Source organism: Capra hircus, chromosome 24, assembly GCF_001704415.2.
Source record: "Capra hircus breed San Clemente chromosome 24, ASM170441v1, whole genome shotgun sequence".
Classification (NCBI taxonomy): domain Eukaryota; kingdom Metazoa; phylum Chordata; class Mammalia; order Artiodactyla; family Bovidae; genus Capra; species Capra hircus.
Window position 1 is genome coordinate 50,400,426 of NC_030831.1, and position 27,448 is coordinate 50,427,873.

Below are 27,448 nucleotides of genomic sequence, written 5' to 3' on the forward strand. Positions count from 1 at the left end.
GGAGCCAGCTTCTATGAATGTATCTAGAAAAGGAGAAGATGAATGTCTGATAGCAAACAAAAATTATTTACAAATTGACAAATTGGTGTTGTTTTTTCACTTTGCTATTGCCCGAGATTATTATTTGTCAATTTCAGGAGGATCATATGATTTGCCACCTGGAAAAATTGTTGGTAGAAAAAGAAGCCCAGTTGGTAACACAAAATCGGCATCCATTCTTTGTCTTTTCACTAGTCACTGAGGACCCTGGAGGAGTCACTTTCTGCAAATAATCTCTTTCAAGTGTTCTGTCTCTCTGAAACATGGGACACCAAAAGCAGCCTGACCGTGTTGTCAGGAAAAGTTGGTCCAAAGCTAACCTAGTCACTAAATCCCTCTGTAGGGTTTGGGCAAGTCTCCCCGTCTGTCTTCCCCCTGATTGCCTCATCTGTAAAAAAAAAAAAAAGAAAATTCATATAGATTTTATCTTTTGTGTTTGAAGGTACTTTGGTGTTGCATAGATATTTGCATTGAACTTCTTTTAAAATGTATTTTAAATTTCTTTTAAGAATTATAACCCCCAGTCACATTCACATATGTTGTGTATAGCACACTCAATGTGTTAATTTGATTTTAGCTCACCTGAAAGTTTATTCTGCCATCTCTTTTTAACTTAAAAATAATTTGAGATTGTCAGAGTGAACTATATTCTCTTTCAAAAAGCCATTTACACAATTACTATAACATCTCTGTGAATCAGGATTTTTTCAATAATATAAATTTAATAAAATTTAGACATAAACTGAACAAGTATTACCTAAGAGTCAGGTTCAATGTTCTCATTGTCTTTATAATGAGTAGAATTTATACTGAAAATGTAATAAATTAAACAGTGTAGTTCAGAGTCTGTCTTATAGATATTGTTAGTAGTTATTTAGAATGTTAGTGTTTCTCCATCATTTGTGTTTGGTTTTCTGTGAGATCTTTTTTTAAAAAAATGTTCTGCAACATTACCTCTGAGAACCCCTCAGACCTGACATTCTATATAAATTACATTTTTATATGTAAAACAAAATGTATTTGTGGCCTTCCAAACATTATAGTATACACTAATGGCCTTAAACGGTTTTAGTGAAAGGGGATTAAAATAACTAATTAAGTAAATGATAACCATTATAAAGGAACTGTAAGCAGAATCATAATCAGTGAATTTGCTAATTATTTTCCCAACTGCTTGGCTGCTGTTTGGTTGTCAGCTGAAACGCATTATTGTGTTTTGGGGAAGAGGAAATTTACTTGGAGATTGCAAAGACTAGCCTATGCACCACCAGTGCTAAAGAATTCCATCCCAGGGGACTTTAAGGAATAGGTTTTGGACAACTGTTCAATTGATTATTCTAAATTAAATTACTAAGTACTGACTCCAAATGTGGTTTAGAGAAAACTTGCTGGTATATGCATTCCATCTTCCTTCCTTTATTTTATAAGTAGAGTCCAAGAAATTGCCTAAACTCGAGTAGGCAGGACTATTGGGAAGTTATTTTCAGGGGCAGCTTTGCCGTATAATATAAATTCAGTGAAGTATCAAATAGAACTCCTTTTTACGGCTGATATCCCTGGATAGAACGGATGCCCCTCATGTGATTGCTATTGATGTTGTAAGGGGTTAAATGGTGCTGGGCATGAGATCTACCATGGCATATGCGGACAGAGAACAGCATAGCCAGGTGCATCAGTTGTTCAAAGCTCAGATGCTCCTCTGTGATTAGCACCCTGCAGGGGGTGGTTGGTAACCAATCAGCCTCAGTCTTGAGCCTTCAAAGTGAGACCAGATCAGCTACTGTGCCATCGTTTTCTTGACGGCTTCGTATTGCCTTGGGAAAAAGGTTTCTGCCCCTTCCCTCCATCTTCCAAGTCTCCCCTTTGCCAGTGGTTCTCAAAGGCTGGTCTTGAGACCAGTAACATCAGCATCACCTGGGAACTTGCTAGAAAGGCAGCTTCTCCAGTCTCACCCCATCCCAGACCTCCTGAATGAGACACTCTGGGGTGGGGTCAGTCATCTGGGTTTGAAGGATCCTTCCAGGTCTTTCTGACGCTCATTCAAGTTTAAGCACTGCTGCTCTGGGTCATGGCTCACCCAGGCAGGGTGGCCATTCCAGAGTTGGGTCTGGGGACTTCTGTTGTCGTCATACCAACTGACCTGAGAGGAAGCTTGGGCTTATGCCCTAAGTATTCATTTGGCTTTGGTTCTGGACAATCCTCTTCTTGCTGACAGAAAATGGTATGGATGGGCTTGCTGAAGCAGCAGGAATGGCGGCTGCTTTCACACACATGGACACACGCACATCTACCCTACAGCACTCTACAACTGTCTGTAGCGGTGAAAAACTAGCTCCTCTTGGCTGTATGCTGATGTGAAACATATTTTCTTATCCTTATTTGCCATCTGTGTCTCTTCTTTGGCGAGATGTCTATTTAAATCTTTGGTCCATTTTTTTAATCGGGTTATTTGTTTTCTTATTGTTGAGCTTTATGAGTTGTTTGAATATTTTAAATAATAGTCCTTTATCAGATATGTCTTCTGCAAATATTTTTTCCCAGCCTTGGGCTTATCTTCTCATTCTCTTGAGGCATCGGGAGCTTAAAAACTTCCCAGGTGGTTCTAATATGCTGCTGAGTTTGAGAATCAGTGGGTTAAATGTCAAGGCACCTGATGAAGGTGAGGAGAAAGATAGGGTGGGCAGTGAGGGAAAGGCCCAGTCACTGACAAGAGACCCACGCTCTCGAGAGATGGTTCTCTAGGCAGCTCTCAAAGCCCTCTCTTCATCTCAACATCTTGTCCCACGGAACCAAAGCAACTTTCCATCTTCAGAACATCCTTTCTGCTTTGCCCTGGTGACCGTGAGGTTGACCGTAAGTGATGACTTGCAAGTCTTTCTCACTTTGCAAGCCATGGTTTTTTAAAAAGTTCAAAAGGGATTCATAATGAAAAGCTACCATGACCTTCCCCATCTCTGACTGCAAACTCTCAAGCGTTTCTTGCTTTAGTTGTTTTGTTATTTAGTGTTATATCTTTTAAATAATATACTTTACTTGCTCTTCTGTGGTTTTTCTGGTTTTGCTCATTTTTGTTGTTAGAAAAAAAGAACAAAGGGAGTAATTTAGAGAGTGAAAATCTGCTTGTCTGCCTATGAAATAACCTGATATTGTTAGGGTACTATTTATTCTTTGGTGAATCCTTAATTCCTCTCTCACTAGAAAATAAGCATTGTGATACTTGACTTTGATAGTAATTGTCACTTTTTAAAGAGCTTATATTTCATCCTTTAACTTCCAGTCCTTAGAGTCACTATAACTTCCTTTCTCTTACTATTAGAGTTCAGCACTAGCTTTCAACTTGGTTTGAGAATGTATTTATTTTCCTTCCCTCCTTCTTCCCTTCCACCTTCCAAATTTTATTTGCTACTGAATCTTTTCTTGTACATGTCAAATTTGATGATATTTACCTTTTGTTTGTGACATACGCACCTGTAGATTGATTCTAAAAATTGAAAACCAGTAGATGTCAAATTCATTTGCATTATGAATTTGTGAAAATAATGTCCCCTTCCCCAGTAACTCTCATCCTGTCACTGATTGTCCACTGCAAGTGACAACCATGTTCCCAGAACTTGGGGTTTAAGAAGAGAGTGGGAAGGGGAGGGAGACCGCTGGGGTGATGCGGAAGGGCGTCCAGTGGTTTCCCGTGCAAACCTTCACAGAATTCCAGTTTCAGGAATTACTTCCCACCTGCCTGTTACCCTTAGTCCGGATGTCGGTGGAACTGGAGAGCACCCTCCTCTGTTGCCCCTGCCCTGCCCTCAACGTGCCTCCTGAGCAGAGACTTCCAAATTCCCACCCTTTCAGAAATGTGGTGAAACCTCTTGTCGTCTGGTTTTTATGCTCCTGTTGTCTCCACTTTTATGGGTTTATATTGATTCACAGGGCTTCCCTGGCGGCTCAGTGGTAAAGAATCCATCTGCCAATGCAGGAGACCTGATTTCGATCCTTGGGTCAAAAAGATCCCCTGGAGAAGGGAATGGCAACCCACTCCAGTATCCTTGTTTGGGAAATCCCGTGGACAGAGGCGCCTGGAGGGCTGCAGTCCATGGGGTTGCAAAAGAGTTGGACATGACTTAGTGGCTAAAGACTTCCTTCTGAGCATTTTAATGCCGTCTCAGTGGAAAGGGAGACATCAAATGCCTGCTTGGCCCACATCAAGAGCAGCATCTGAGGTGCTGCCTGTTCTCTCTGCAGCTGCCTCCCGGCAGGACTGAAATACAGGAAGATTTGGGATTTCTGCTTTGGAAAGGAGACCTTGCTTAGATTACTGTTCATTTGGGTGGGTGGGGCGGAGGGAAGAGTGAAGGGAAAAACAGAATATGATAGTGTAAAATAATGTCCACATTCGGTTGCCTTGGTAACAGCCTCCTCTGTAAATAACGCTTGGGAGGCTGAGGGAGGAGGGGAGAGCTGGTGTCGGCAGATTGACGGGGTTGAGAGAAGGGAAGGGAATCACCAGATTGGAGCCACTCAGTGGCTAAAATCAGCTAGATGACTGAGAACTGAGTAACAGCTGTCGCTGGTATCTGGAAGGCCCCAAACCTGTTCAGTCGTGTAAGCAAAAGACTCAGGAGCTGTTTAAACAGGGACAAAAGGCAGCAGTGTTTTGGGATGACAAGACTACATCATTACCCGTCTCCTCAAAGAGGCTCCATGACCCTCTCTTCTCCTTTTTCTTGGCACCTGAGAAAATGACCTCTGTGATGTCAGTTTACCATTCCCCTAAATAGCCAAGGTGATGTCTAACCTTTCCTAACCAGGACACAGGTTTTCATTCCATAGTTAGTTTTAAGGCTTAAAATATAGATCCCCTGGGAGAGGGAACCTGGTATCTTAGTTACGGAGAAGACTAGATGGCTAGACTCAAATTCTTCTGGAGGATTTGAGAACAGGGAGGGGTCTGGGTGTTTGAAAAAAGCAGTAGACAGGACACTGCAGAGAAAGAAAAGAACAGGAAGTGACCTTGGAATCATCCAGGTAGATGTTTCCTCACCACTTGCCTGTGATTGGATGTTCCCTATCCTCCCATCCCACTCGTACCTGCCCCCCATCCTCTTTTCTAAACTCCCAAGTGGCTGTTCTGAGGGGATATTGATCAGAGTTGGAGTGTAGAATATGGGATGGGATGAGGACGGGCAGGGGAGAATGCTCTAGATGGAAGATGGGGCAGCAGGAGAGAGCAGTGTTCATCAAGGGGATGGCCGGGAAAGAGTGCAGAGAGCGAAGACGGAAGGCCAAGGAGCCTTCTGCCACACATTTCAAGCTATGGGATTAAAGATGAGTGGTGAATGCTGACAAGCCATCCAAAATGGCCCTAGAACTTGGCAGAGCACCACAGGCTCTCCAACATGGCAGAGACTAACTAGCCTGCGGCTGGAAGAAGGATGGGCTTGTGAGAGTCTGTGTAGGATCTTGCTGCCCTGTGATTATTAGACACTATATATAGCTACCTGATACTCGCAACAGGAGCTAGGCACCTTTCTTGGGGTTTCCTACCATGAGCCCATTAATGTGATTGCTGTCCCTGGTCACAAAAGGAAAGGGAAGCAAGAGAAAGACAGTCCCTTGTCAAGGGGCACATAGCACGTTAATGGCAATTTTGTGGTGTCGCTTTCCACACTGGCTTTAGGCTGTTTACTGGGACAGCTCTCAGCACTCAGTGCCCTGCGGCATTTAATTCACTCGACAGCATCAGTCCAGTCGCTCAGTCATGACAAAGCAGAGACAATACTTTGCCAACAAAGATCTGTCTAGTCAAAGCTTTGAGTTTTCCAGCAGTCATGTATGGAATGGGAGAGTTGGACTATAAAGAAAGCTGAGTGCCAGAGAATTGATGCTTTTGAACTGTGGTGCTGGAGAAGACTCTTGAGAGTCCCTTGGACTGCAAGGAGATCCAAGCAGTCCATCCCTAAAGGAAATCGGTCCTGAATATTCACTGGAAGGACAGATGCTGAAGCTGAAACTCCAATACTTCGGTCACCTGGTACAAAGAGCTGACTTATTTGAAAAGACCCTGTCGCTGGGAAAGATTGAGGGCAAGAGGAGAAAGGGATGACAGAGGATGAGATGGTTGGATGGCATCACCAACTCAATGGACATGAGTTTGAGTGAGCTCTGAGAGTTTGTGATGGACAAGGAAGCCTGGCGTGCTGCAGTCCATGGGGTCAAATAGCCTCATGGTAAGGGCGTGGGGTCTGGAGGCGGACTGCTGGGGGTTTGAAGTCCTTCCCTGCCACTTCCCAGCTGGGTAAGCTTGGGCAAGTTCCTTCACCAGTCTGTGCCTCACGTTCCCATTTGTAAGATGGAGTCAACACTGATACGTACCTGGGAACATCCTTGTGAAGTTTAAATGAGATGGGGTACATCGTTATCAGTTGTCATTTAGTGTGGGGAGGTGAATAATATTTATGGGGCCGTATTTTATGTGGTATTTACCTTTCACGCTGCCTTCAGGGCTACTGCTTTTAACTCTCACAAAAGCCCCGTGAGATATAATATGGAAGGTGTTAATATTCCGGTTAGTAGATGTGGAAACTGAGGCTCAAGGTCACGTCTTCTGTGAGTGGCAGAGGTCGGACATGAACCCAGAGTTCTTTCATAAGCCAGAGGCTCGCCACTCCACTGCACCTGACGGGCACCTTCTTCAGGGGAGATGCTGCCTCCTCCAGGCAGTCCCCAAAAATCCATGTGAAGCTTTGCATAAAAAGAAATGGGACATCACAGGAGTACGTCTCCCTTGGCTGTTTCCTGAGAGTCGGGTGATGTTTGGTTCTTCACCTGCATCTTCTGCACCTGGGAACACACCTAGAGCTGGTCAGAGTAGGCGGCTTCTGGGAACAGGAGATGGAGCCTGAGCACCTCAGCAAATCCCCCACCCCTCTCAGAGCGCCCAAGCGTAGTCAAGGGGGACCCGAGAGCCAGGGGCGTACACCAGGACTCTCGGAGGGCCTGTGATGGCCACTGTCCCCAGGACATCCAGCCCAGAGCCCTCCCATCTCCACTCCCCCAGCTGGAGAGCCTCTGCTCACCCCTCAGGTCTCAGCTTAGATGTCTCTTCTTCAGAGAATCTGCCATTTTCATCAAAGTCTCCTTGTCCCCCCCGGCCCATCACATGCTCATCACAATGAGCGTAGGCTCTCTTTGTGCCAGTACCTGTGTCGTGCCTGCCTCTCTACCCCGAGACTGTAAGTTCCTTGGGGCCAGGGATCGTGTCTGCTTAATTCGCCCTGGGCCCCTCGCCACCCACTGCCCGGCACAAAACGATGCAATAGATATTCCATGGAAGTATTAAATATTTAAAAATACACACAAATGCTTTGGACAATGGAAAGTTGCTTTGCAAATGTGTTCTCATCTTCATTTTACTGCTGTCTGTGGGGCAACCACGCAAGGAGAGAACGGTCTGCCGCAGCTGAGGCTCCCAGATAAATCAGGCAGGACAGTTCGTAGGAAGTCCCTGCTATTTGGCATGTCTGCTTCTGAAGAAGGAAAGTAGACAAGTGAGCCGGAGGAGGGAGTCTTGGTAAACAACCCGAATTTAGCATCCTGAGTTTGTCAGTGTGATGATCTCTAAGTTGGGAGAAGGAAAAAAATGAACACCTAAGGGAATGGCTTGCAGTCGCTGTCTGGGTTTATTTTTGCTTGAGCTGGTCTGTTCCTACCATGCCAATGATGCCCGAAAGCAGTTACTAGGAACCAGCTAGCAGAAGCCATGCTCTGGTCCCAGCTTCTTTCAGTTCCGCCGGACTCTCTGCAACACTCCCACTAAATCAGCTATCTGCCTCCATACCTCCGATCAGCTCCCACAGACCTCACTGTCCCTCACACCTTGGTGGGTGTTGTCCCAGCGCAATCTGTAAGCCCAGCCTGATCTTCAGCACTCACTGTTCAGCCGCCCCCTTGTTCCCCATGAACATCCTGTTGTTGTCCAGAGAGCCGATCTGGCTTCCACCAGCACACCGCCCCTCCAGGCAAGGCGCCGTTATGAATCACTTCCCCAAGTGCCCCTTCTGAACAGTTTCCGCTCTCAAGTCCCTCGCTCTGTTGCCACCCATCTGTTCATCAACTTTTTATTGAGTACCTGCTACATATCAGAAACTGTACACGATCGGGGATGTAAGGATGACCCACCGTGCTGTGGCTCTCAGGACATCCGGAAGTGGGAAGGATGACCCACAGGGAGGTACAGCCCCGTGAGATGACACCTTGGGTGTAGGCATTGTGCGCCACCATCCTGGAGAAGGGAGAGCTTATTCTGAGGACGGCAGGGTTGACATTTGGTGGCACTGCTCCAAGGACCCTAAGAGGACAAGATCACTGACATAAAGGCTGTGTGTGCTGGGAAAATGGCGAGTCAGGGACTACTGCCCTAGTCTCTGTGTCGTGGGGTGCAGTTTGGGGAGTGGTTGGACGTGAGGCAGGAAAATAGATCAGGTCCAATGTGGGGGCTGTGGGAGAAGCTTGAGTTTCAATCTCTGAACAGTGGGGAGCTATTGAAAATCTTTTATGAAACAGGAGAATGAAATGATCAGATGCATTTCAGAGATCACTGGAAGAAGAAAGGAAGATGGCTTGGAGAGGATGCAGGAAGGTGGTGGAGAGAGCATCTGGAGGCTATTGAGGCTTCATTCACTCACTCACTCTAATCCTGTTTCATTCACTCACTCTAATCCTGCTCATGGAAGAAGCCACAGTGCTACAGCGCGCTCAGATGCGGGGAAGCCAGTGTGAATGGTCCTCGCGCCCGCTGCTACAGCGGGGCGAAAGCTAGAGGAGGTCCAATGCAGGCTCTGGACGTGTCAGGATATCCAGGACCTAAGCTGAGGCTGTGTGGCTGAAAAAAAGGGGACAAGTGGCAATATTTCCAAGAAACAGTCTTATCTCCCCTACATCTCCCCCTCACCCCTGTTCTCTCCGGTCACAGCCCTCACCAGCTTCCCCTGGGGGGTGATCCCACTGGAGAACCCAGCAGGGAGTGGGAAGAGAAAGGCAAGTCCAGGCTCAGAAAACACCCTGAGCCTAGGCACAGGCGGTGGGAGGGCACTGAGGTTTTTCCAGGCCTTCGTCCCAGTTGCCGTTTCTGACAACCCAAAAGAAATCAGAGCCTCTTTGGAGCCTGTGGGCGTGGGGTAGAAGCCGACAGCCCATTCCTGTCTGCAGTGGTGTTGAAGAGCGATGGAACAGATCGATCCACGGGTCAAAAAGAGGATGATCAAAGTCAGTGTTTGGTTTGCTTTTTGCTTTATTTCTGAGAAAAGCTCACTTTAATCATATAAAACTGAACAAAGGGATATGAGTGGACCTTGGGTCCCGGGCCCTCCGCCTCAGTTCCAGTTGGTCAGGACTGTTGCACAGCCCCTTGGCTCCAGCCTGACAAAACCCACCCCCCTGTCTCTCCAGACTTCCTGGGGCCCCGCCTCGTGGGCACAGGCACTACGTCCCAAGACTCTCTAGCCACCTACACTTGGGATCCTAATTTGCAGTTTTGGTGGTTAAAACAGATTCTAAACCAAAAACAAGTCACATCGTTGCTCAAAAAAAGAAAATGATTTTGTCATTGGTAATATAAAGTCTTACTCTAACAGCAAACTCCTTCCCATCTAGAAGGTTCTCACTGATGGTAGGGGTTGCTCCCACCACCCTCAGTGAGTAGGGGCGTCGGTCCTCTGTATCTGTAGGTTCCGCATCTGCAGATTGAAACAGCTGCAGGTCAAAACTGCTTGAAAAAAATTTCCAGAAAGTTTCAAAAAGCAAAACTTGAATTTGTCGTGTTCCAGCACCTAGTAACGTAGCAATTTTTATTGTATTAGTGCTAAGTCACTCAGTCCTGTCTGAGTCTGTTGCAACCCTTTGGACAATAGCCTCCCAGGCTCCTCTGTCCATGGGATTCTCCAGGCAAGAAGCCCCTCCTCCAGGGGATCTTCCCAACCCAGGGATCAAACCACGTCTCTTATATCTCCGAGCACTGGCAGGCAGGTTCTTTACCACTAACTCCACCTGGGAAGCCCTTATTGTATTAGGGATCGTACATAGTCTCAAGATTTGAAGTATATGGGAGGATGTGTGCAGGTTATTTGCGGATACTGTGCCATTTTGTATAAGGCACTTGAGCACCCTTAGATTTTGGTATCCACAGGACTTCCTGGACCACAGACCCTGGGGAATGATGGTCATCTCTCTCTGCTTACTCCAAGTGAGAGGTGACCAGTGCTGGAGAGGACAGCTCCTTCCAGCCCACCCCTTCTAAAAGCTGTTCTGGAAAGCAGCTCTGTCTATGATGCATACCAGTCAACTGTCTTACCTACCCCTTTGAGCCCCAGTTTGCTCTGGCCTCAGAGCATTATAGGTATTGAGGGCTACATCTACCCAGTAGCCTTCCTCCCAAGATGCGTCTTGGAGACTGGATCTGCCTTTAAGCCTGGGAGTGGCTGGGCGCTTCCCTAGGCAGCTCCCCGCCCACACCCTTGCCTTGTTCCCTGCACCGGAGAACTCCAGCATGACAAGGACACAGAGCCTGGTTTGTGCTGGTGCTCAGAATCATTAAATCCTGAGGTTGGTGTATCTGGAAGCTGTAGAGAAAGGGCAGATGAAGGAATGCTTCCCTGCGTCCCTGCTCCGCCCAGGCACTCAAGCCACCTTGGCCCAGCTACCAGCCTGATCCAGGTTTCCAGCTAACGATGCCCAGCAGGTAAAAAAAAAATCCGTCCCTGCCTGGGACACCCTGTACCCGCGAGAGCCGTGGAGTTGGTGGCCGAGGCGCGATTATGTCTATATTGTGTTGGTCATGCTGCTGCCCTTCTCGAGGTTCCAACACTTTCTGCAGTGAGGACTTTTAATGATCTGCGTGTCTGAGGCTCCCGGGCAGCGAGGACGGTCTGGGTGCCAAGTGCTCACAACCACCCAGCAACTCAATTAGGAGGCAGAAGTGGTGTCTGTGGGTGAGGTGGGGCGGGGGTCCCTCTTTCTTCCCTTACCCCCCTTTTCTCTCTCCTCACTTCTCCTCCCTGGTCTCCTCCTTCACCTTGTTCTTCCTCTTCAGCCCTGCTCAGAGGAGCTGGGCCAGCTTGGGCCCCACCTTGCCTCTATTCAGGATTCTGAGTGCCCACTGTCTCACTGATACCTTGAGGCTTAAGACCACGCATATCCCTGTGTTTCCTTCCTGGTCTTGGTTTCATGTGAACAGAAAGAGGGGGCTCTTGCTCCTGGCCTATGGGGGCTCAGCTCTCCCCAGTCCAAAATGGACTTGGAGCCTTCCTGATGCCACAGATATGGCTCTGTCCCTCCAGGGTCCCTCCGGCACCGTGCTGGGCACCAGCCCTGAGCATCCTCGGTGGGGACAGGGACCAAGTCACCATCCCCTCCTCCTTCCTCCTCCCCCAGCCCAGCCTGGCTCCCAGCATTGGTGTCGGTGAGGGGAGAGGATTCCAGTCTGAAGGCTGACAGCTGCTGCCACGCAGTCCATATGCGACGCTTTTCCCCGTTGCTGAATAATTACTTAATGATTTGAGGAGGCGGGGCTGCTCCTTCCCAGCCCGCCAGTCCTGGCTGCGTGCTGCTCTCTGGTAGCCTGGTCAGAACGCCATTCCTCTTTGATGGAGGCTGTCCTGTCCATTCGCATGGTGGTCCTGGGGCCCAAGAAACTGCTGGAGATGCCTGTGCCCCAAACCGGCAGCCTGGGGCACCCTACAAGGCCTGGTTCCCACCTCTCCAAGTGACCTGAAGACTCATTTCCTTTTTCTGGGTCCCAGTCTCCTCATCTGGCAAAGTGAAGGTGTCAGTTGCTCTTTTGTGACCCCATGAACTGTAACCCTGTAACCCACCAGGCTCCTCTGTCCAAGGGATTCCCCAGGCAAGAATACTGGAGTGGGCTGTCATTTCCTCCTCCAGGGGATCTTCCCGACCCAGGGATCGAACCCAGGTCTCCCTCATTACAGGCAGATTCTTTGCCGGCTAAGCCACCTGGCGAGGGTGAGGGCAATTAGTATGAGCTGAACTGGCAGTGTTCTGACACCCAGGATGTACACCTTTCTCCAAATGAAACTGAAGCCAGGTAAGAACACACGTGCCAGCTGGAAAACCCAGTATCACCATCTGGGCTCTTGTTCTTTGCCTCAGTTACCTTGAGAACCCCAGCGTTGGAGAGGGGCAGTTGCAGGGGAGTGGGGGGTGGTCCCCTGCCCACCTCCCTGCTTCCTCTTGCTCTCTTGCTTCCGTCCCTTTCCCCCCAGTCTTGCTCTGCTCCTTTCCCAGGCAGTGGAACCGTTCTTCTCCAGGGAGTTCTCATAATCGAAAGGCTGATCACTTCCTTCCCTCCTGCTTCCTTGTCCAGTAGGTTTTAATGACCTTGACCATCAAACATAAGAGGCCTATTTGTATATAGAATTTCTCACAGGCTTGCAGGGCCTCATTGCTTCTAAGAGGCCAGTGACACTCACTGGTATGTCTCCTGCTAGACCGAGGAGGAAAATGAAAAAACAAGCACCCATCAGCATGTTTCCCTTCCAGTGGGTCACATTCCTACAATGTGATCTCTGTGGCATGAGATTCTGAGTCTTGGAGTCTCATAACCTTTCAGTGAAGGAGGTGTTCACAGGGAGAGCGGAGGAGAGCACAATGGACACATGGAGGTCACTGAGAGCATGTGGCCTCCCCGTGATGGGCCAGGTTAGCCCCCTGGTATTAAGAAGCAGAGACATCACTTTGCTGACAAAAGGTCCGTATCGTCAAAGCTATGGTTTTTCCAGTAGTCATCTATGGATGTGAGAGTTGGACTATAAAGAAAGCTGAGCACCGAAGAATTGATGCTTTTGAACTGTGGTGTTGGAGAAGACTCTTGAGAGTCCCTTGGACTGCAAGGAGATCCAACCAGTCAATCCTATAGGAAATCAGTCCTGAATATTCATTGGAAGGACTGATGCTGAAGCTGAAGCTCCACTTCTTTGGCCACGTGATGAGCCAACTCATTGAAAACGACCCCGATGCTGGGAAAGATTGAAGGCAGGAAGAGAAGGGGATGACAGAGGATGAGATGGTGGGATGGCATCGCCAATTCAATGGACATGAGTTTGAGCAAGCTCTGGCAGATGCTTAGGACAGGGAGGCCTTGGTGTGCTGCAGTCCATGGGGTTGCAAAGAACTGGACATGACTGAGCGACTGAACTGAGCTGTCTTAGTCTGTTTGGGCTCCTAAAACAAAGTACCATAGGCTGAGTAGCTTATAAATACCTGAGGTTTGTCTCTTGCGATCTGAAGGTGGGGAAGTCTGGTCTCCCTGTTTCACAGATTAGCAGCTCCTTGCTGGAGAGCTCCCAGGCAGCGAGTGGACTTGAAGCCAGGCTCCCGGCTCCCAGCCCACAGCTCTGCTCCTCGCTGCGACAGTGCTGTGTGGGGCGGCGATTGTTGCTGTCATCTGGGCTGTCAAGATCCAGCTCTTCTGTCACTTGTGGACACAGGGATGCAATCACCAGGAGAGAGAACACTCTGCGCTATGAATGATTTCTTTGTACCTTTGAGCACAACCCCTGGAAATGATTAGCCTCCATGGGAATAGTAGGGGGTAGCCTGTGGCACATCCACTGGACAATGGGCCAGGTGCCTGGGTGGGAAGCAGAGCAGTGAAAGGAAGTCAGAACTCAAAGAAATTATTAAAGGGACTGTACCGCACACAGGATTCAAATCAGGAGAAAACCTGTGAAATTCTTGCATCTGGGTGGCATCTCTCATGAGGAGGAAAGAAGTGAGTATCACAAATATGAATTTGTAAATGGTACTCAGAATCCATTTGTTCTGCCCTGTGTGGTGCTTAGCTGCTCAGTCATGTCTGATTCTTTGCAACCCCATGAACTGTAGCCCACCAGGTTCCTCTGTCCATCGGAATTCTCCAGGCAGGAATACTGGAGAAGGTTGTCATGCCTTCCTCCAGGGGATCTTCCCAACTCAGGGATCAAATCCTCCTGCATCGCAGGAGGATTCTTGACCATCTGAACCACCAGGGAAGCCCAAGAATACTGGAGTGGGTAGACTGTCCCTTCTCTAGGGGATCTTCCCGACCCAGGAATCAAAGCAGGATCTCCTGCATTGCAGGTGGATTGTTCTGCCCAAATATTATTTAAGTAAGTTAAGAATTAGGCACTGGGGCCAGAATGATGCACATGGGCCACTGCCTCTCCAAGCTTCCAATCAAACACTGAAGACAAGGGGTTAAAGCTCAGACTAAAAGGCAGAAAGTAGTATGAGAGGGGAGAACACAGCCTGACAGATAAGCTAGGCTGGAGAGGGAACAAAGCATCAGGGAAGGCTTCCTGGATGAAGGGGCATTTAAGCTTAGACCCAGAGGAGAAGTAAGAATTAGCCGGAGGAAGAGAGGAAACAGCATGCATGGAGGCCCAGAGGCAAGAGAGAAGATGACGTATTCAGTGGATGGCCGGTGAGTAGAATCGAGGAAGCTATGAGGTCAGAGTCTGAGACCGTTAGAAGGGATGCCAGTTTCCAAGGTGATTTAAAGGAGCAAGGCAAATGCTTCTCCTTCAAGGAAGTGGGGAGATGAAAGAAACAAAAGCGACCCCTCAAATGTGAGAGGGATGGCGGTGGGAACTTCATGGCAGGAGCCCCCATAGGAGATGAGAGAATGCACTCGGGTTGCAACCAAGCCTGGATCAGGAAGTGGGGTCAACCCCATCTAGTGTGTGATCTTGAGCAAGTCAGTTCACTTCTCTCAACACGGAAGGGAGGAGAGGGGACAGGTGCCTGCCCTGCACAAATCACTGGCGCCGTGTTCATTCACATCGAGAATAATTATGCCTTCCCCGCCATGTGCCATGGAGCCTCAAACATTGTTGAACGTGTGTGATGGTGCCCAGCACATAGTAGGTCCTCAATAAACACCAGCAATCAGACTGTGTGCCTGGGGAACACGATGGGGGCTTGATCCCAGTGGGGGCAGGAGCTCAGAGACAGCCTGCCCGTCCACGCAGCTAGATTCTGCCCTGAGCACTAGCTGTGGGCCGTCGACAGGGCCTCTCAGAATGCTGATGGAGAAGGGTTCTCCTCTTCCTGGCTCATCAGGGAGGAGGGATGATCACTGGTTATCAGCGTCTGCTGTGGGTGCAGAAAGGGGTTGATAGTAGTACATGTGAACAAGTTACCATTTCCGATCTAAAGTCAAGATAACTTAATGCTGTATCCGTTAGCTACAAACCAGGGATCTTTCAGCATCCTTGCCATGCGCTGACCCTACAGGTAGGGAGTAAGTGGCTCCCCGTATGGGCCCCAACGTTTGGCAGGAACAATCAGAACTGAACATCAAACTCCTCCAGGGACCACAATGGCTCATGAAATCTGGGCTCAGAGAGAGTAGTCCCAGAATTCAGGAAGGCACAGTGGCCCGTGGGCACCGTGCAGTGGGTGCTAGTGTGAGTGTGGGAGAAATGAAAGAGGCAGGCTCTGCTTTGGAGAGGCTGAGACCCTGGCTGGGATCTCTGCCCTTTAGAACACAGTCCAAACAAAGCAAGCCCCAAAGGGCTCACCTTATTTAGCCACTGAAGTCATAGCTGTCCTGATTTAGATTTTGAGAGAGGCCAACATCTGTGATCCCAGGTTTTCTTCCTTAGGAAAAAAAAATGAGAAGTTTTTCCTTTGCGTCGATAAAGGTCAAATGGAGGAGTTGTGTCAAATCAGAAGGATTTCAGTGCTGGCACACACACACACAGCCTCACACACTTGTGATCCGAAAATCACACTCGCAGCCTCGAGCCTGGGCAGGTGTAGCTCCTGCCCCCATGCTGTTCCCGTGGTGACCAGCACCCGCTCCCCACCACTCGAGGACCCAGACTGCCCGCCCCCAGCTCTGCACCAATGTGGGCTTTGGAGCTCCAATGAGGTCGCTGGAATTTCTCTCCGAGCTATTTCAGTATTGTTGGGAGGCTTGGGAAGCCTTTGTTCTCCCTGACTGGTTATGTAATTTTCAAGAGAAAAGGCAGAGGAAAGACTGAACTGAATGCTTCCAGAGTCTGCTTCTGGGGGAGGCGGTAACCCCAGAATCTGATGTCCCCTCCGCTCCTTTTATCCTTCCAGCCCCTCTGGAGCTCTCCTCCCATCCCCCCTCAAGGAGATGATGATGAAACAGGTTCCCCTCCTGTTTCTTATACTTGGCATCCCCACTGGCATGTTCTGGAGGAAGCTGTAAACGGGGAACCAGCCAGGGCTGGTGGCATCACTGCCTCGCAGGGACGTGAAGGTGTTTGCACGTCTCAGGGGAGGATGCTCACTAGGGCCTGGCCTGGGGACCAGTGCCTGTCAGTGGCTCCCCGCTTGGGACATACATGTATTTTAGGCCAGGCAATGCTTTGGGCCTGGGGTTGGTGGCTGAACTGCTGGCTAGTGTGTGAAGGGGTATCCGAAGACCTTGGCTGGAGAGGTCCTGGGGGTGAGAGAGGCTTGGGGCGTAGGACCTGCAGCCTGAGTCCACATCATGGGTGTCGACCCTGGGGAGAGCCAGCTGCCCCTGCAACGTGGGTTCCCACAAACAGAAAGGGCTTCCGGGCTCGGACACCTTTCTACCCGTGAACGCTTCCCAGCCTGTTCACCTCCTGGGTCAAGGGTGTGGTACTTCAAGAGTCAAAAGACCAGGAAGAGTTGTTCCCCTTGATTCCCAGGCGCTCCACGGCTGCTGCCTGGTGCAAGACGCACAGAGGCTTAGTGCTAAAAACCAGAGAGAACCCAGTGGTCACTGCCTCGGGATCAGCAGCCCTTCCTTTGTGAGGCCACGTGGTCTCCTCTTTTCTGAGGTCTGTATGGCATCCTTGCTTGAGCTCCGCCTTTATCCCTAGCTCACCACCTGTGTGTGTTGTGTGTGTGAGTCGCTCAGTCGTGTCCGACTCTTTGTGACCCCATGGACTGTGGCTCGCCCTAACCCTAGCCCTAACCAGCTTCCTCTGCCCACTCCTCCCTGGAGGGATTCAAAAAGCTTTCTAATCTGGGCTCGGGGGCAGTTGTCTTTCCATATGGGTTATACTTTGTCATAACCCTAGTCTTACTGCAAGCAGGTAGCCATCCCTATCTCAACTGGCATTTACTTTTGGAATCCTTACTCTGTGTCAGACACTGGACTCACCCATGGGGTTATGTCAGTGAATAAAGAAAGGTAAGGTTCCCCAGCAACCCCGCCTCCCCAGGGTCCTGTCTGGCTCTGGAATCTGACGGGATCTAAGCCAGCTCTGACCCAGGAAGCCCTGCCCAATAGACAGTCTTAGGGCAAGTCTGCCCCTTTTCCGGCTTGGCCATGTCAAAAACTGAGGCCTCCAGCTCCCTCCCCTCCGTTGGTCACCTACTGCCTGTAGTAAACACGCCCACATTTCACAAACTTAAGTAGCACTTGACATTACACAGTTTCTCTGGGTCAGGAATCTGGGCCCAGCTTTTAGCTGGCGCCTGTGGTGTAAGGTCTGGGTGAGACTTCAGTGGGGCCGTGGCCTCCGGGGAGGGCTGCAGTCCCCTCAAGCTCACCGGGGGGAAGATCCATCTCCCATCTCACTCATGTGACGGCTGGCAGACCTCAGAAGATCCCACTGTAAGATTGCACCTGGGCCCCCACTCGGGGCCGCCTCATGACGCAGCCTCTGGCTTCACCTGGGCCGGAAGCCACAGTCTTCCTGTATCCTGATCTCAGAAGTAACATCCCATTACTCCCACCATACTCCGTAGAAATGAGTCAGGGGGCGTCCCTGTTGGTCCAGTGGTTGACTCCGTGCTTCCACTGCAGGGTGATGCGGGTTCAATCCCTGGTTGGGGAACATTGGGGTTCAATCCCACATGCCTTGTTGTGGCCAAAAAATAATTTTTTTTTAAGTGAGCCACTAAGTCCATACGCGTTTAGGGGAGGGGATTGCACAGGGCCTGAAGCCGGGAGGTGGGGACCTTCCCCTCCTTCAGGAGGCTTCTCTGACTGACCCGCCTGGTCCTACCTCCTACTCCCCTTGTAGGAGAAGCACCAAGTTGGCCCCCGAGTATTTTCGCACCGTTTCTGTAATTGTGATGTGGGCCTGCTCTCCCTGTAGGAATATAAGCTCCTTGAGGTCAGGAGTGATATGTTGCACATTTCTTTATTTCCCGCTTAGACCAACCATATACTTTCTATCAGGTATTTCAGGTTAAAAACAAGCCAGTAAAAAATGTCTTAAACAAAAATAGAACTTGACCGTCTCACTTGGCAGGAAAGCTGGAGGCAAGCATTTCCAGTTTTAGCTTAGCTGCTCAGCGATGTCTGCAAGGCCCCATGCTCGTCTGCCAACTCCAGTGTGCTGGCTTTGTGCCCAGCCTTGTCCCCACATGGTCTCAAGATAGCCACTGTGGCACCAACACCACAACTACATCCCACAACTGCATCTAAGGACAGGGAGTAAGGAGAGAAAACTTTTTCAATGAAGTCCCTCCAGTGATCTTTCCTATAAGGCTATTCTCCAGAACTAGATCATATGACACCTCTAAACCACCCACTGTCAAATGGGAGTTGAATTAGCACGATTGACTTAGACTTATGGCCCTCGGTGGGGATGGGTGTGGGAGATGTCATCACCCTCTGGGATTTTGGCAGTGAGGCTGTCACAGGAACCAGGGGTGCTGTTGGCACTTAGTGGGGCACAGCTAGGGTTGCTAAATTTTTGGTAATACTGTACCATGTTGTTGCACTAAGTTTCTTCAGTCGTGTCTTTGTGAGCCTGCCAGGCTCCTCTGTCCATGGGATTTCCCAGGCAAGGATACTGGAGTGGGTTGCCATGTGCTTCTCCAAGGGATCTTCCTGGTCCAGGCGTTGAACTCACATCTCTTATGTCTCCTGCATTTGCAGGCAGGTTCTTTACCACTAAACACCACCTGGAAGGCCCCCCGACCTCCGTGAAACAAATAACTCTACTGTGAAATTGACAATGCTGTCTCTGCTAGAAAGTGCTGCTTTGGACCAGTGGTTCTCTACTGGATGTGATTTTGTGCCTCCTCCACTGGTGATGGTTTTCAATGATTAGAGGTATTTTGGTTGCAACAACTAGGGGGCACTACTGGTATCTAATGGGTAGAGGCCAGGGATGGGGCTAAATATCCTACAATGCACAGGCCAGGCCTGCAGCCAAGAATGAAAATGTAAATGTGAGTTGCTCAGTCGTGTCTGACTCTTTGCGACTGTGGTCTGCCAGGCAAGAATATGGGAGTGGGTTGCCATTCCCTTACTCCAGGGGATCTTCCCAGCCCAGGGATTGAACCTGGGTCTCCTGCATTGCAGGCAGATTCTTTACCCTCTGAGCCTTCAGGGAAGCCCCAAGAATGACTTAATCATAATTGTGCTGATGTTGAGAAGCTCTGCTGTAGACCCCCATCCAACCATGGGTCATCCCTGAGTTGGGCTCAGCCGCTCAGTGGCTGACCCAGACTTGGTCTCTGTTCCTTTGGAGGAAGTGGGAGTGGTTCCTGGGCAGGGGGCCAGTGGCAGCTATGAGACCAGCTGGGAGGATGCTCAGCTCAGCTTCCCTCTAGGATGGCCAGTCTCTGCAGCCAGGGGCTCTGGCATCTGAGGTTTACAGTTAGAGAAGAGGTCAGGTACTGGTTGGAAGGCAGGGTTATGGTTGTTTGAACTTAGCAGAAGTTTTGTTTATTTATTGGTTTGGCTTTGTGTTTGGTTTGGTTTTCTTTCACCCAATCTCATTTTAATGTTTTACTTCTCCATTTTTCTTTTTACCAAGTGGGCTGATTACCTATGATCTCCATATTGGAGCTGAACACATGCTGAAAAGGGAGCTGCTTTATGCTTTAAGAACCATAAGGTGTGCCTCCCCCAAACTTGTCCTTCACTAATCCTGGGAAGTCACACTGGGTCTAGATAGTTCTTGGTGGGAATCACTTACTTGGACTCAGCTAATATGTTTCAGGGACGAAAAGTGTGGACTTTGGTGGCAGGCAGACTCACGTTTATGCCCCCAGATTCGCCACTGGCTGCTCGTGTGGCTTTGGGAAAATTGTGTCCCTCGGGGGCTTCGTGGGAGAATGATATCAATCCCAAGGGGCTCTTGTGAGACCCAACCAACTAATGTCAGCCCCTTGGCCCAGCATGAACCCTCCCTGTGTGTAAGTACCCCGTCTTCATCATGTTGTCTTCGCCACTTCCCCCAGAAAGCCTCCGTGAAAATGCATGTGGGTTTGGGAGTGAGGCCCATCAACAGCACCCCAGGAAAGCTGGGTTCTGAGGGCATGCAACCTATAGATGAGCTGAACTAAGCCTGATGGAGTCCAGAGCCCAGGGAACCTCCTAGGGAGGGCAGGCTTGGGGCCTAGGGCACCTCCGAGGGGCAATGAGGTAGGGTAGGAAGGGCCTGGTTATGGCATACTTCAGTGCCTCCTTGGGAACAAGCTAGAAGATGTTCCTACATGATCCAGAACAGGGGTCAGCAACTTACCTCCTGGCCAAACCCAGCCCCCCCCCACCTATTTGTGTAAATAAAGTGTTCCTGAAATGCAGCCATGCCATTCATTTAGGTATTGTCTGTGGCTGCTCTTTTGATACAAAGACAGGGTTGAGTAGTTGTACCAGGGACAGTGCTATAAAGCCTAAGATATTTATTCTTGACCTTTTATAGGAAAAAAAAAAATTGTCAGTCTCTGCTAGGGCACTTCATTCACATAGGCTATAGCAGTTAGGATCACCAAATTCTGAGTCAGGCAGACTGACTGTGATGTGAATGATAGCACCTGGAATTCTGCAGTGGATAGCCTGTTCAATGGTAAACATCAGCCCCGCTGGGGGAGGCTTTCCTGTAAGATTTTAGATGCTCAGGAGTGGGAAGAAAGCAGTGTCTGGGAAATGTCAGCACCTCGCTGGGGGCCATAGTTTCTGCTGAAAGCTGCCAAAGTGAGGTTGGGGAGGATCAGAGGAGGTGAGTCTAAATTTAGACTTTCCAAAGCCACTTTGTAAACCAGAGCCCCAGGAGTCCTCGAAAGGGGCAGTTGGCACGCACCAGCTCGTCTCTGGTTTGCCTCTACATGTTAAAAGCTGAATGTATGAGAGGATAATTAATTGGCCTCAAATAAGAGATTGGTGGAAAGTTGGTGAGAAATCAGTGGAGAGGAGAAGCTCCTCTGGATGGAGTCCGGGGGTAGAGATTTCCATTTGTGTGTTTTATTAAAACGCTCCCCATGGAATCATGGGAGCCTTGCTGCCCTTGGAAGAATTACATGCATTCTTCTCCCTGAGTGTCATTTGAGCACAACTGGGCCATGACCTTTCCGCCTCTCAAGGTGAATGCCAGCTCCCTAGTTCCAAATCACACCTGTGATTCAGAGCAGCTCTGAGCCACCACCTCCAAATGGGGAACAGCTGTGCTTTGCTCTAGAAGCTTCATCACATCGAGAGCTGCCATCCACCCTCTGCCCAGGAGGGCACATCCAGGTGTGGGGTCTGGGACTCCCCAGGGCTGATGGGCCCACGCCAGAAAAGAACCACTAATCCGAGACTGCTTAGGTAATCAGTGTTTCATAATAAGTCCACCTGTGGGGAAAGGCAAAGGGTTTATGGTAGAAATTATAGGGGAATGATACGGAAAACTTAGAAAATAGGTTTGAGAAGGGATGAATCACAGTAAACTCAAATGGGAACAGAGAAATGGTCAGATGAGGGCTACCTGGTTTGTGTTGAAATGCTAAGAGAGGCAGCATCTAAGTTCAGAAATATTGGTTTGTCTGAGCAGCTGAGGCTTGTGTGAAGAGCCCTGTTGCAGTGAACACATTGCACTGGGGCAGCGACGGAAGGGAGGGGCAGGCAGACCGTCTCGGGAAGTTGGCCGTTGCGGTTTTGTAGACGTAACAAATGGACCGAAGGTAACTCCAATCCACCATTATGTTCTAAGTGCGGCTTTGTGTCCTGGACTTGGAGCTTAAAGTCAAGTTGAGAGATGGACATGTATAAAAAGTTAAATAACAGCGCAGATTAGTATATGGCAAATGTCAAATAAAGTATATACACACGGATGTACAGGAGTTCAGAAAAGATTGGAATGTCACTGAAGAAACTTCAGGGAGGAAGTGAGACTCCATCTGGATTCAGAATGATGGACAGGGTTTCAACAAGTGGGCAGGAAGCAGAACATTTTGGGAATAGGGAAGATGCAAGCAGAGAAGCAAGGCAGGAGTTAAAAGAGTGTGTTTACAGGCCATGAGAACAGGGCAGTAGCTGGAATAGAGCCTTCCCAAGGTGAAGAGGTACCTGCCAATAGTTTGTTGAGCAGACCACTCACACACAACCACACACACACACACATGATAGCCCCTCTGCCTGTGAGAGGAAGACGAAAGAGTTTTAAAAATAAATAAAGTCCCTCTTAATTATCCACAGATTATCTGCACTGCAGCTGATCTGGAACAAATCCTGCCTGCAGCTTGCTGGTGATGTCATCTCCCTGTTTAGGTGCTCATTCCCATCTCTGTTTACCGCCCAGTGGGAGCCGGAAAGGGAAGAAGCCTTCAGCATCTCCCCTCATAAAGCAAAATATACAATTGCCTCTGTTTGCTGTGCCCTTGAGAACCAGGCCAAGTATATGGGTGGAAAGTGAAAGGAGTTCCAGTTTAGTTTCTGTTCCCTGACTTGGGCAGCAGGAATTGGAGGAGGCATGGAATGGGGCCCCAGGTGGTTCTTTTGTTCCCCTGAATTAGGTGACCAAGTGGACTTCACTGCACAGGCCACAGACTGACTCAGTGGGTGGTCTCTAACTGGCTTGGAATCTTCAAAGTGAATGGTATTTATCAATTCCTCAAGTGTTTATTGCGGAGAAGGCAATGGCAACCCACTCCAGTGTTCTTGCCTGGAGAATCCCAGGGACGGCGGAGCCTGGTGGGCTGCCATCTATGGGGTCACACAGAGTCGGACACGACTGAAGTGACTTAGCAGCAGCAGCAGCATGTGTTTATTGACCCTGTCTGTGCTAGAAGCACTAAGCTGGTGTTCTTTGAGCCCCAGTGCCCTTATCTGCAAAGTGGGAACTCGGACTAGAATTACAATCTCTCAGTGGAGATGCTGGCATTATTCATTGATGGAGATGCTCGTCAGGATGGTTAGCAAATCCAGCTCTGCCCATTAAAGGCCTGTGGTGACTCCTTGTCAGAGTAGCCAAAGAAGGCAGGACCACCCTCAGTTAAGGACTACTGGACTTGTTTGCTACAATTGCTTCCCAATCTGAAATTCTGATTATTTTGTGGCTGGGCCCGATAAAAACATGTACAGTAGAATTACTGAAGGTTGATGAAACATCAGAATAGCAGGTACATCTTATTCAAGCAAAGGGAATTTTTAAGAGTAGCAACAACAGGTAATACCTGTTGAGCAATTATTATGTTTCAGATTCTTGGCAAATTCCTTTCATTAGAAGTCTTTAGAGAGCATCTGATTGTTTCCCATTTCAGATCACTTGTGTCCTCTAATTTGTCCCCTTAATTTTAGAGCATTGAGTTGACAATTGTCTTGCTTCATTTACCATTTGCAAAGTTCAGATGTGTACGTAGCCCTATAGGGGACCCTACATATGAAGAGAATGAAGCAGCAGCCCTGGCTAGATTCACTCCTCTGCACAGGATACAGTGTTTGTTCTCTGTATATATGTGGACTTAACAAATGTATGAAATCTGTCACTCCCTAAGAAGCTATAATATTGCCTTTACTTGAGAGGGATTGGGGGCAGGAGGAAAAGGGTGCGACAGAGGATGAGATGGCTGGATGGCATCACCAACTCGATGGACGTGGGTTTGAGTGAACTCCGGGAATTGGTGATGGACAGGGAGGCCTGGTGTGCTGCAATTCATAGGGTTGCAAAGAGTCGGACACAACTGAGCGACTGAACTGAACTGAACAGAGATCTGAATTGCTGTTTTTGCCATTTCTTTTTTCTCCCCACTGAAGTCCTTTGCCTGTAATTTGAGTCAGGAACCACCAGGGGGCAATCAGGATATGATCTGACTCATTGCTTTCAAGAGCTCAGTTCAGTTCAGTTCAGTCACTCAGTCGTGTCCAACTCTTTGCGACCCCATGAATCGCAGCACGCCAGGCCTCCCTGTCCATCACCATCTCCCAGAGTTTACTCAGACTCACGTCCATTGAGTCCGTGATGCCATCCAGCCATCTCATCCTCGGTCGCCCCCTTCTCCTCCTGCCCCCAATCCCTCCCAGCATCAGAGTCCTTTCCAATGAGTCAACTCTTCGCATGAGGTGGCCAAAGTACTGGAGCTTCAGCTTTAGCATCATTCCTTCCAAAGAAATCCCAGGGCTGATCTCCTTCAGAATGGACTGGTTGGATCTCCTTGCAGTCCAAGGGACTCTCAACACTCTTCTCCAACACCACAGTTCAAATGCATCAATTCTTCGGCGCTCAGCCTTCTTCACAGTCCAACTCTCACATCCATACATGACCACAGGAAAAACCATAGCCTTGACTAGCTGGACCTTAGTAGGCAAAGTAATGTCTCTGCTTTTGAATATACTATCTAGATTGGTCATAACTTTTCTTGCAAGGAGTAAGCGTCTTTTAATTTCATGGCTGCAGTCACCATCTGCAGTGATTTTGGAGCCCAAAAAAAAAAAGTCTGACACTGTTTCTACTGTTTCCCCATCTATTTGCCATGAAGTGATGGGACCAGATGCTATGATCTTCGTTTTCTGAATGTTGAGCTTTAAGCCAACTTTTTCACTCTTCTCTTTCACTTTCATCAAGAGGCTTTTTAGCTCCTCTTCACTTTCTGCCATAAGGGTGGTGTCATCTGCATATCTGAGGTGATTGATATTCCTCCTGGCAATCTTGATTCCAGCTTGTTTCTTCCAGTCCAGCGTTTCTCATGATGTACTCTGCATATAAGTTAAATAAGCAGAGTGACAATATACAGCCTTGACGTACTCCTTTTCCTATTTGGAACCAGTCTGTTGTTCCATGTCCAGTTCTAACTGTTGCTTCCTGACCTGCACGCAGATTTCTCAAGAGGCAGGTTAGGTGGTCTGGTATTCCCATCTCTCTCAGAATTTTCCACAGTTTATTGTGATCCACACAGTCAAAGGCTTTGGCATAGTCAATAAAGCAGAAATAGATGTTTTTCTGGAACTCTCTTGCTTTTTCCATGATCCAGCGGATGTTGGCAATTTGATCTCTGGTTCCGCTAGGTCCCCATTATCAAAAGGATACAATTCATCTGCCAATCCTGCTGTCCTGCTAAGAAGCCTATGTCCTGCTTTGCTGTGCAGAAAGTCCCTTTTCTAGGGTGGCAATAAAATCTTCTTATAGTTTGTGTGTATGCATTCTTGTGCTATTACATGGAAAGCAAGAGATACAAATAATTAAATCAGTGTTTAGCAAATTCTCTCAAAATATTCAAAGACATTTGCAAAAGAAGGAAGAAAAGGGGTCCAAGTAGAAAAACAAATTTATTGATCCCTTATTTTCCCTCTGCAATGAGTTTCTTTTTACTGTTACCCTTCTCCGCTAGTGCTGCTGCTGTGTGTTTGGAGGGCATAAAGAATGATTTCTGCAAAAGTCAGAGCTGATCACTGCCACCCACAGCTTGTGCATGTTAACCTTCAGGGAGAAGGCATTTACATTAAAGGCACACTAGCTGATGATCTTATCAAATCAATCCATCTTCTCTCTCTTCCAGGGGAGCGTTGCACATAGCAGGCTGGGTGGCTTGGGCAGTGCAAAGCCTGGAATCCCCTGAGCAAGCAATGTTTCAGCTGGCTGGACAGATCAAATAACACTTGGGCTGGTTAACAAAAGGCACCCAAGTGGGAAGGTGTTGGAAGCCGAAGTGTGGAAATTTACCCAGCATTGTCTCTTTGACAGGGAAGGAGACTCGGTCTGAAAGATGCTGCATTCCACCAGCCTCTCTGGGTCCAGCAGAACACAGTCTCCTTCACGGTGATGTGGATGAGGGGGTGACAGAGGACGCTGCCCGCCTCTGAAGTCTCCAGAGGATCCAGGCCAGGCAGGTGAGACCCAGGTCTGGGACTTCAGGTGCAGCTTGGTGTAGAGCTCATGAAAGGTGCTTGAATTTCTCCAGCTTTCTTCACCAGCATTCATCAGACTGGTTTGGGTTTCAGAATCTGAGAGGAGCTAGTAGAAAGGAAAGCTGGCAGAGGTACAGAGAAGTCCCTACAAGCCTCTCAAATCCACTGTTGGGATCCCTTCATACTGCTTGGGACCTGGAGGGCAGCTCCCAGGCTGCCAGAGGCTGCGATACCACTAGACTTTGGACCATCGAAAGGAAAGGAACATAGCTCAGCGACGGCTCCACATTTAAGCCAGAAGTAACCTCTTATAACACAGGATTTAAAGGGGAGAGTTTCTGCATCTTTACTTTGTGGTCCATCATGAGAGAAAACTTTCCATTCACATAGATAATGGGACTGGATTTTCTTTCCAAGATACTGTATTTGAAAGAATCATGAGCCATTCTAAGCTTCCAGGGAGGCTCAAAGCATATAGGAGTTGGTGGACAGCCTTCCCAGGGCGAGGCTAAGGAGACAGCCTGAGCCTCCAACTTCTGCAGCTCAGCAGGTGTGGACAGATGCCACTCTTGTCTCCAGAGAGCCGGTGGCAGTGACATCACCAGGAGAAAAGGCATCCTTCAGCCTTGGGACTTGACAGAATGAGGAGGGCTGGGGAAACCAGGAGCTGGGACTCGGTCTTTCCTGACTGCCCCTCTGTCCCACGGGCAGCGCCTGACCACTGAGCCAACCATGGCTGAGAAGGGCGGCTGCCTCGCCAGTGTCTACGGGTATGACCTGGGCGGGCGCTTTGTTGACTTCCAGCCCCTGGGTTTTGGCGTCAACGGGCTGGTGCTGTCGGCCGTGGACAGCAGGGCCCGCCGGAAGGTGGCGGTGAAGAAGATCACCTTGAGCGACGCCCGCAGCAGGAAGCACGCACTCCGGGAGATCAAGATTATCCAGCGCCTGGACCACGACAACATCGTGAAGGTGTACGAGGTGCTGGGGCCCCAGGGCACTGACCTGCAGGGCGAGCTGTTCAAGTTCAGCGTGGCCTACATCGTCCAGGAGTACATGGAGACCGACCTGGCACGCCTGCTGGAGCAGGGTACGCTGACCGAGGAGCACGCCAAGCTGTTCATGTACCAGCTGCTCCGGGGGCTCAAGTACATCCACTCTGCCAACGTGCTGCACCGAGACCTGAAGCCCGCCAACATCTTCATCAGCACCGAGGACCTCGTGCTCAAGATTGGGGATTTTGGGTTGGCGAGGATCGTTGATCAGCATTATTCACACAAGGTATGTCTGGCTGGAACGGCTGAGAAGGGCGGTCCATGGAATCCTCAAGAACACTCAGTGTTCGAGAGAGTATTC

General features: G+C 49.1%; 1 protein-coding gene across 1 annotated transcript in view; it reads left to right on the forward strand.

Annotated features, from left to right (window-relative positions):
- MAPK4 (mitogen-activated protein kinase 4) overlaps nucleotides 1–27,448 on the forward strand; it is a 173,643-nt gene that overhangs the window by 83,795 nt on the left and 62,400 nt on the right. The window contains exon 2 of the mRNA XM_018039722.1: nucleotides 25,932–27,373. Coding sequence (XP_017895211.1) covers nucleotides 26,828–27,373 — 546 coding nt within the window. The 5' untranslated portion in view covers nucleotides 25,932–26,827. The remainder of the gene's footprint in view (nucleotides 1–25,931; nucleotides 27,374–27,448) is intronic.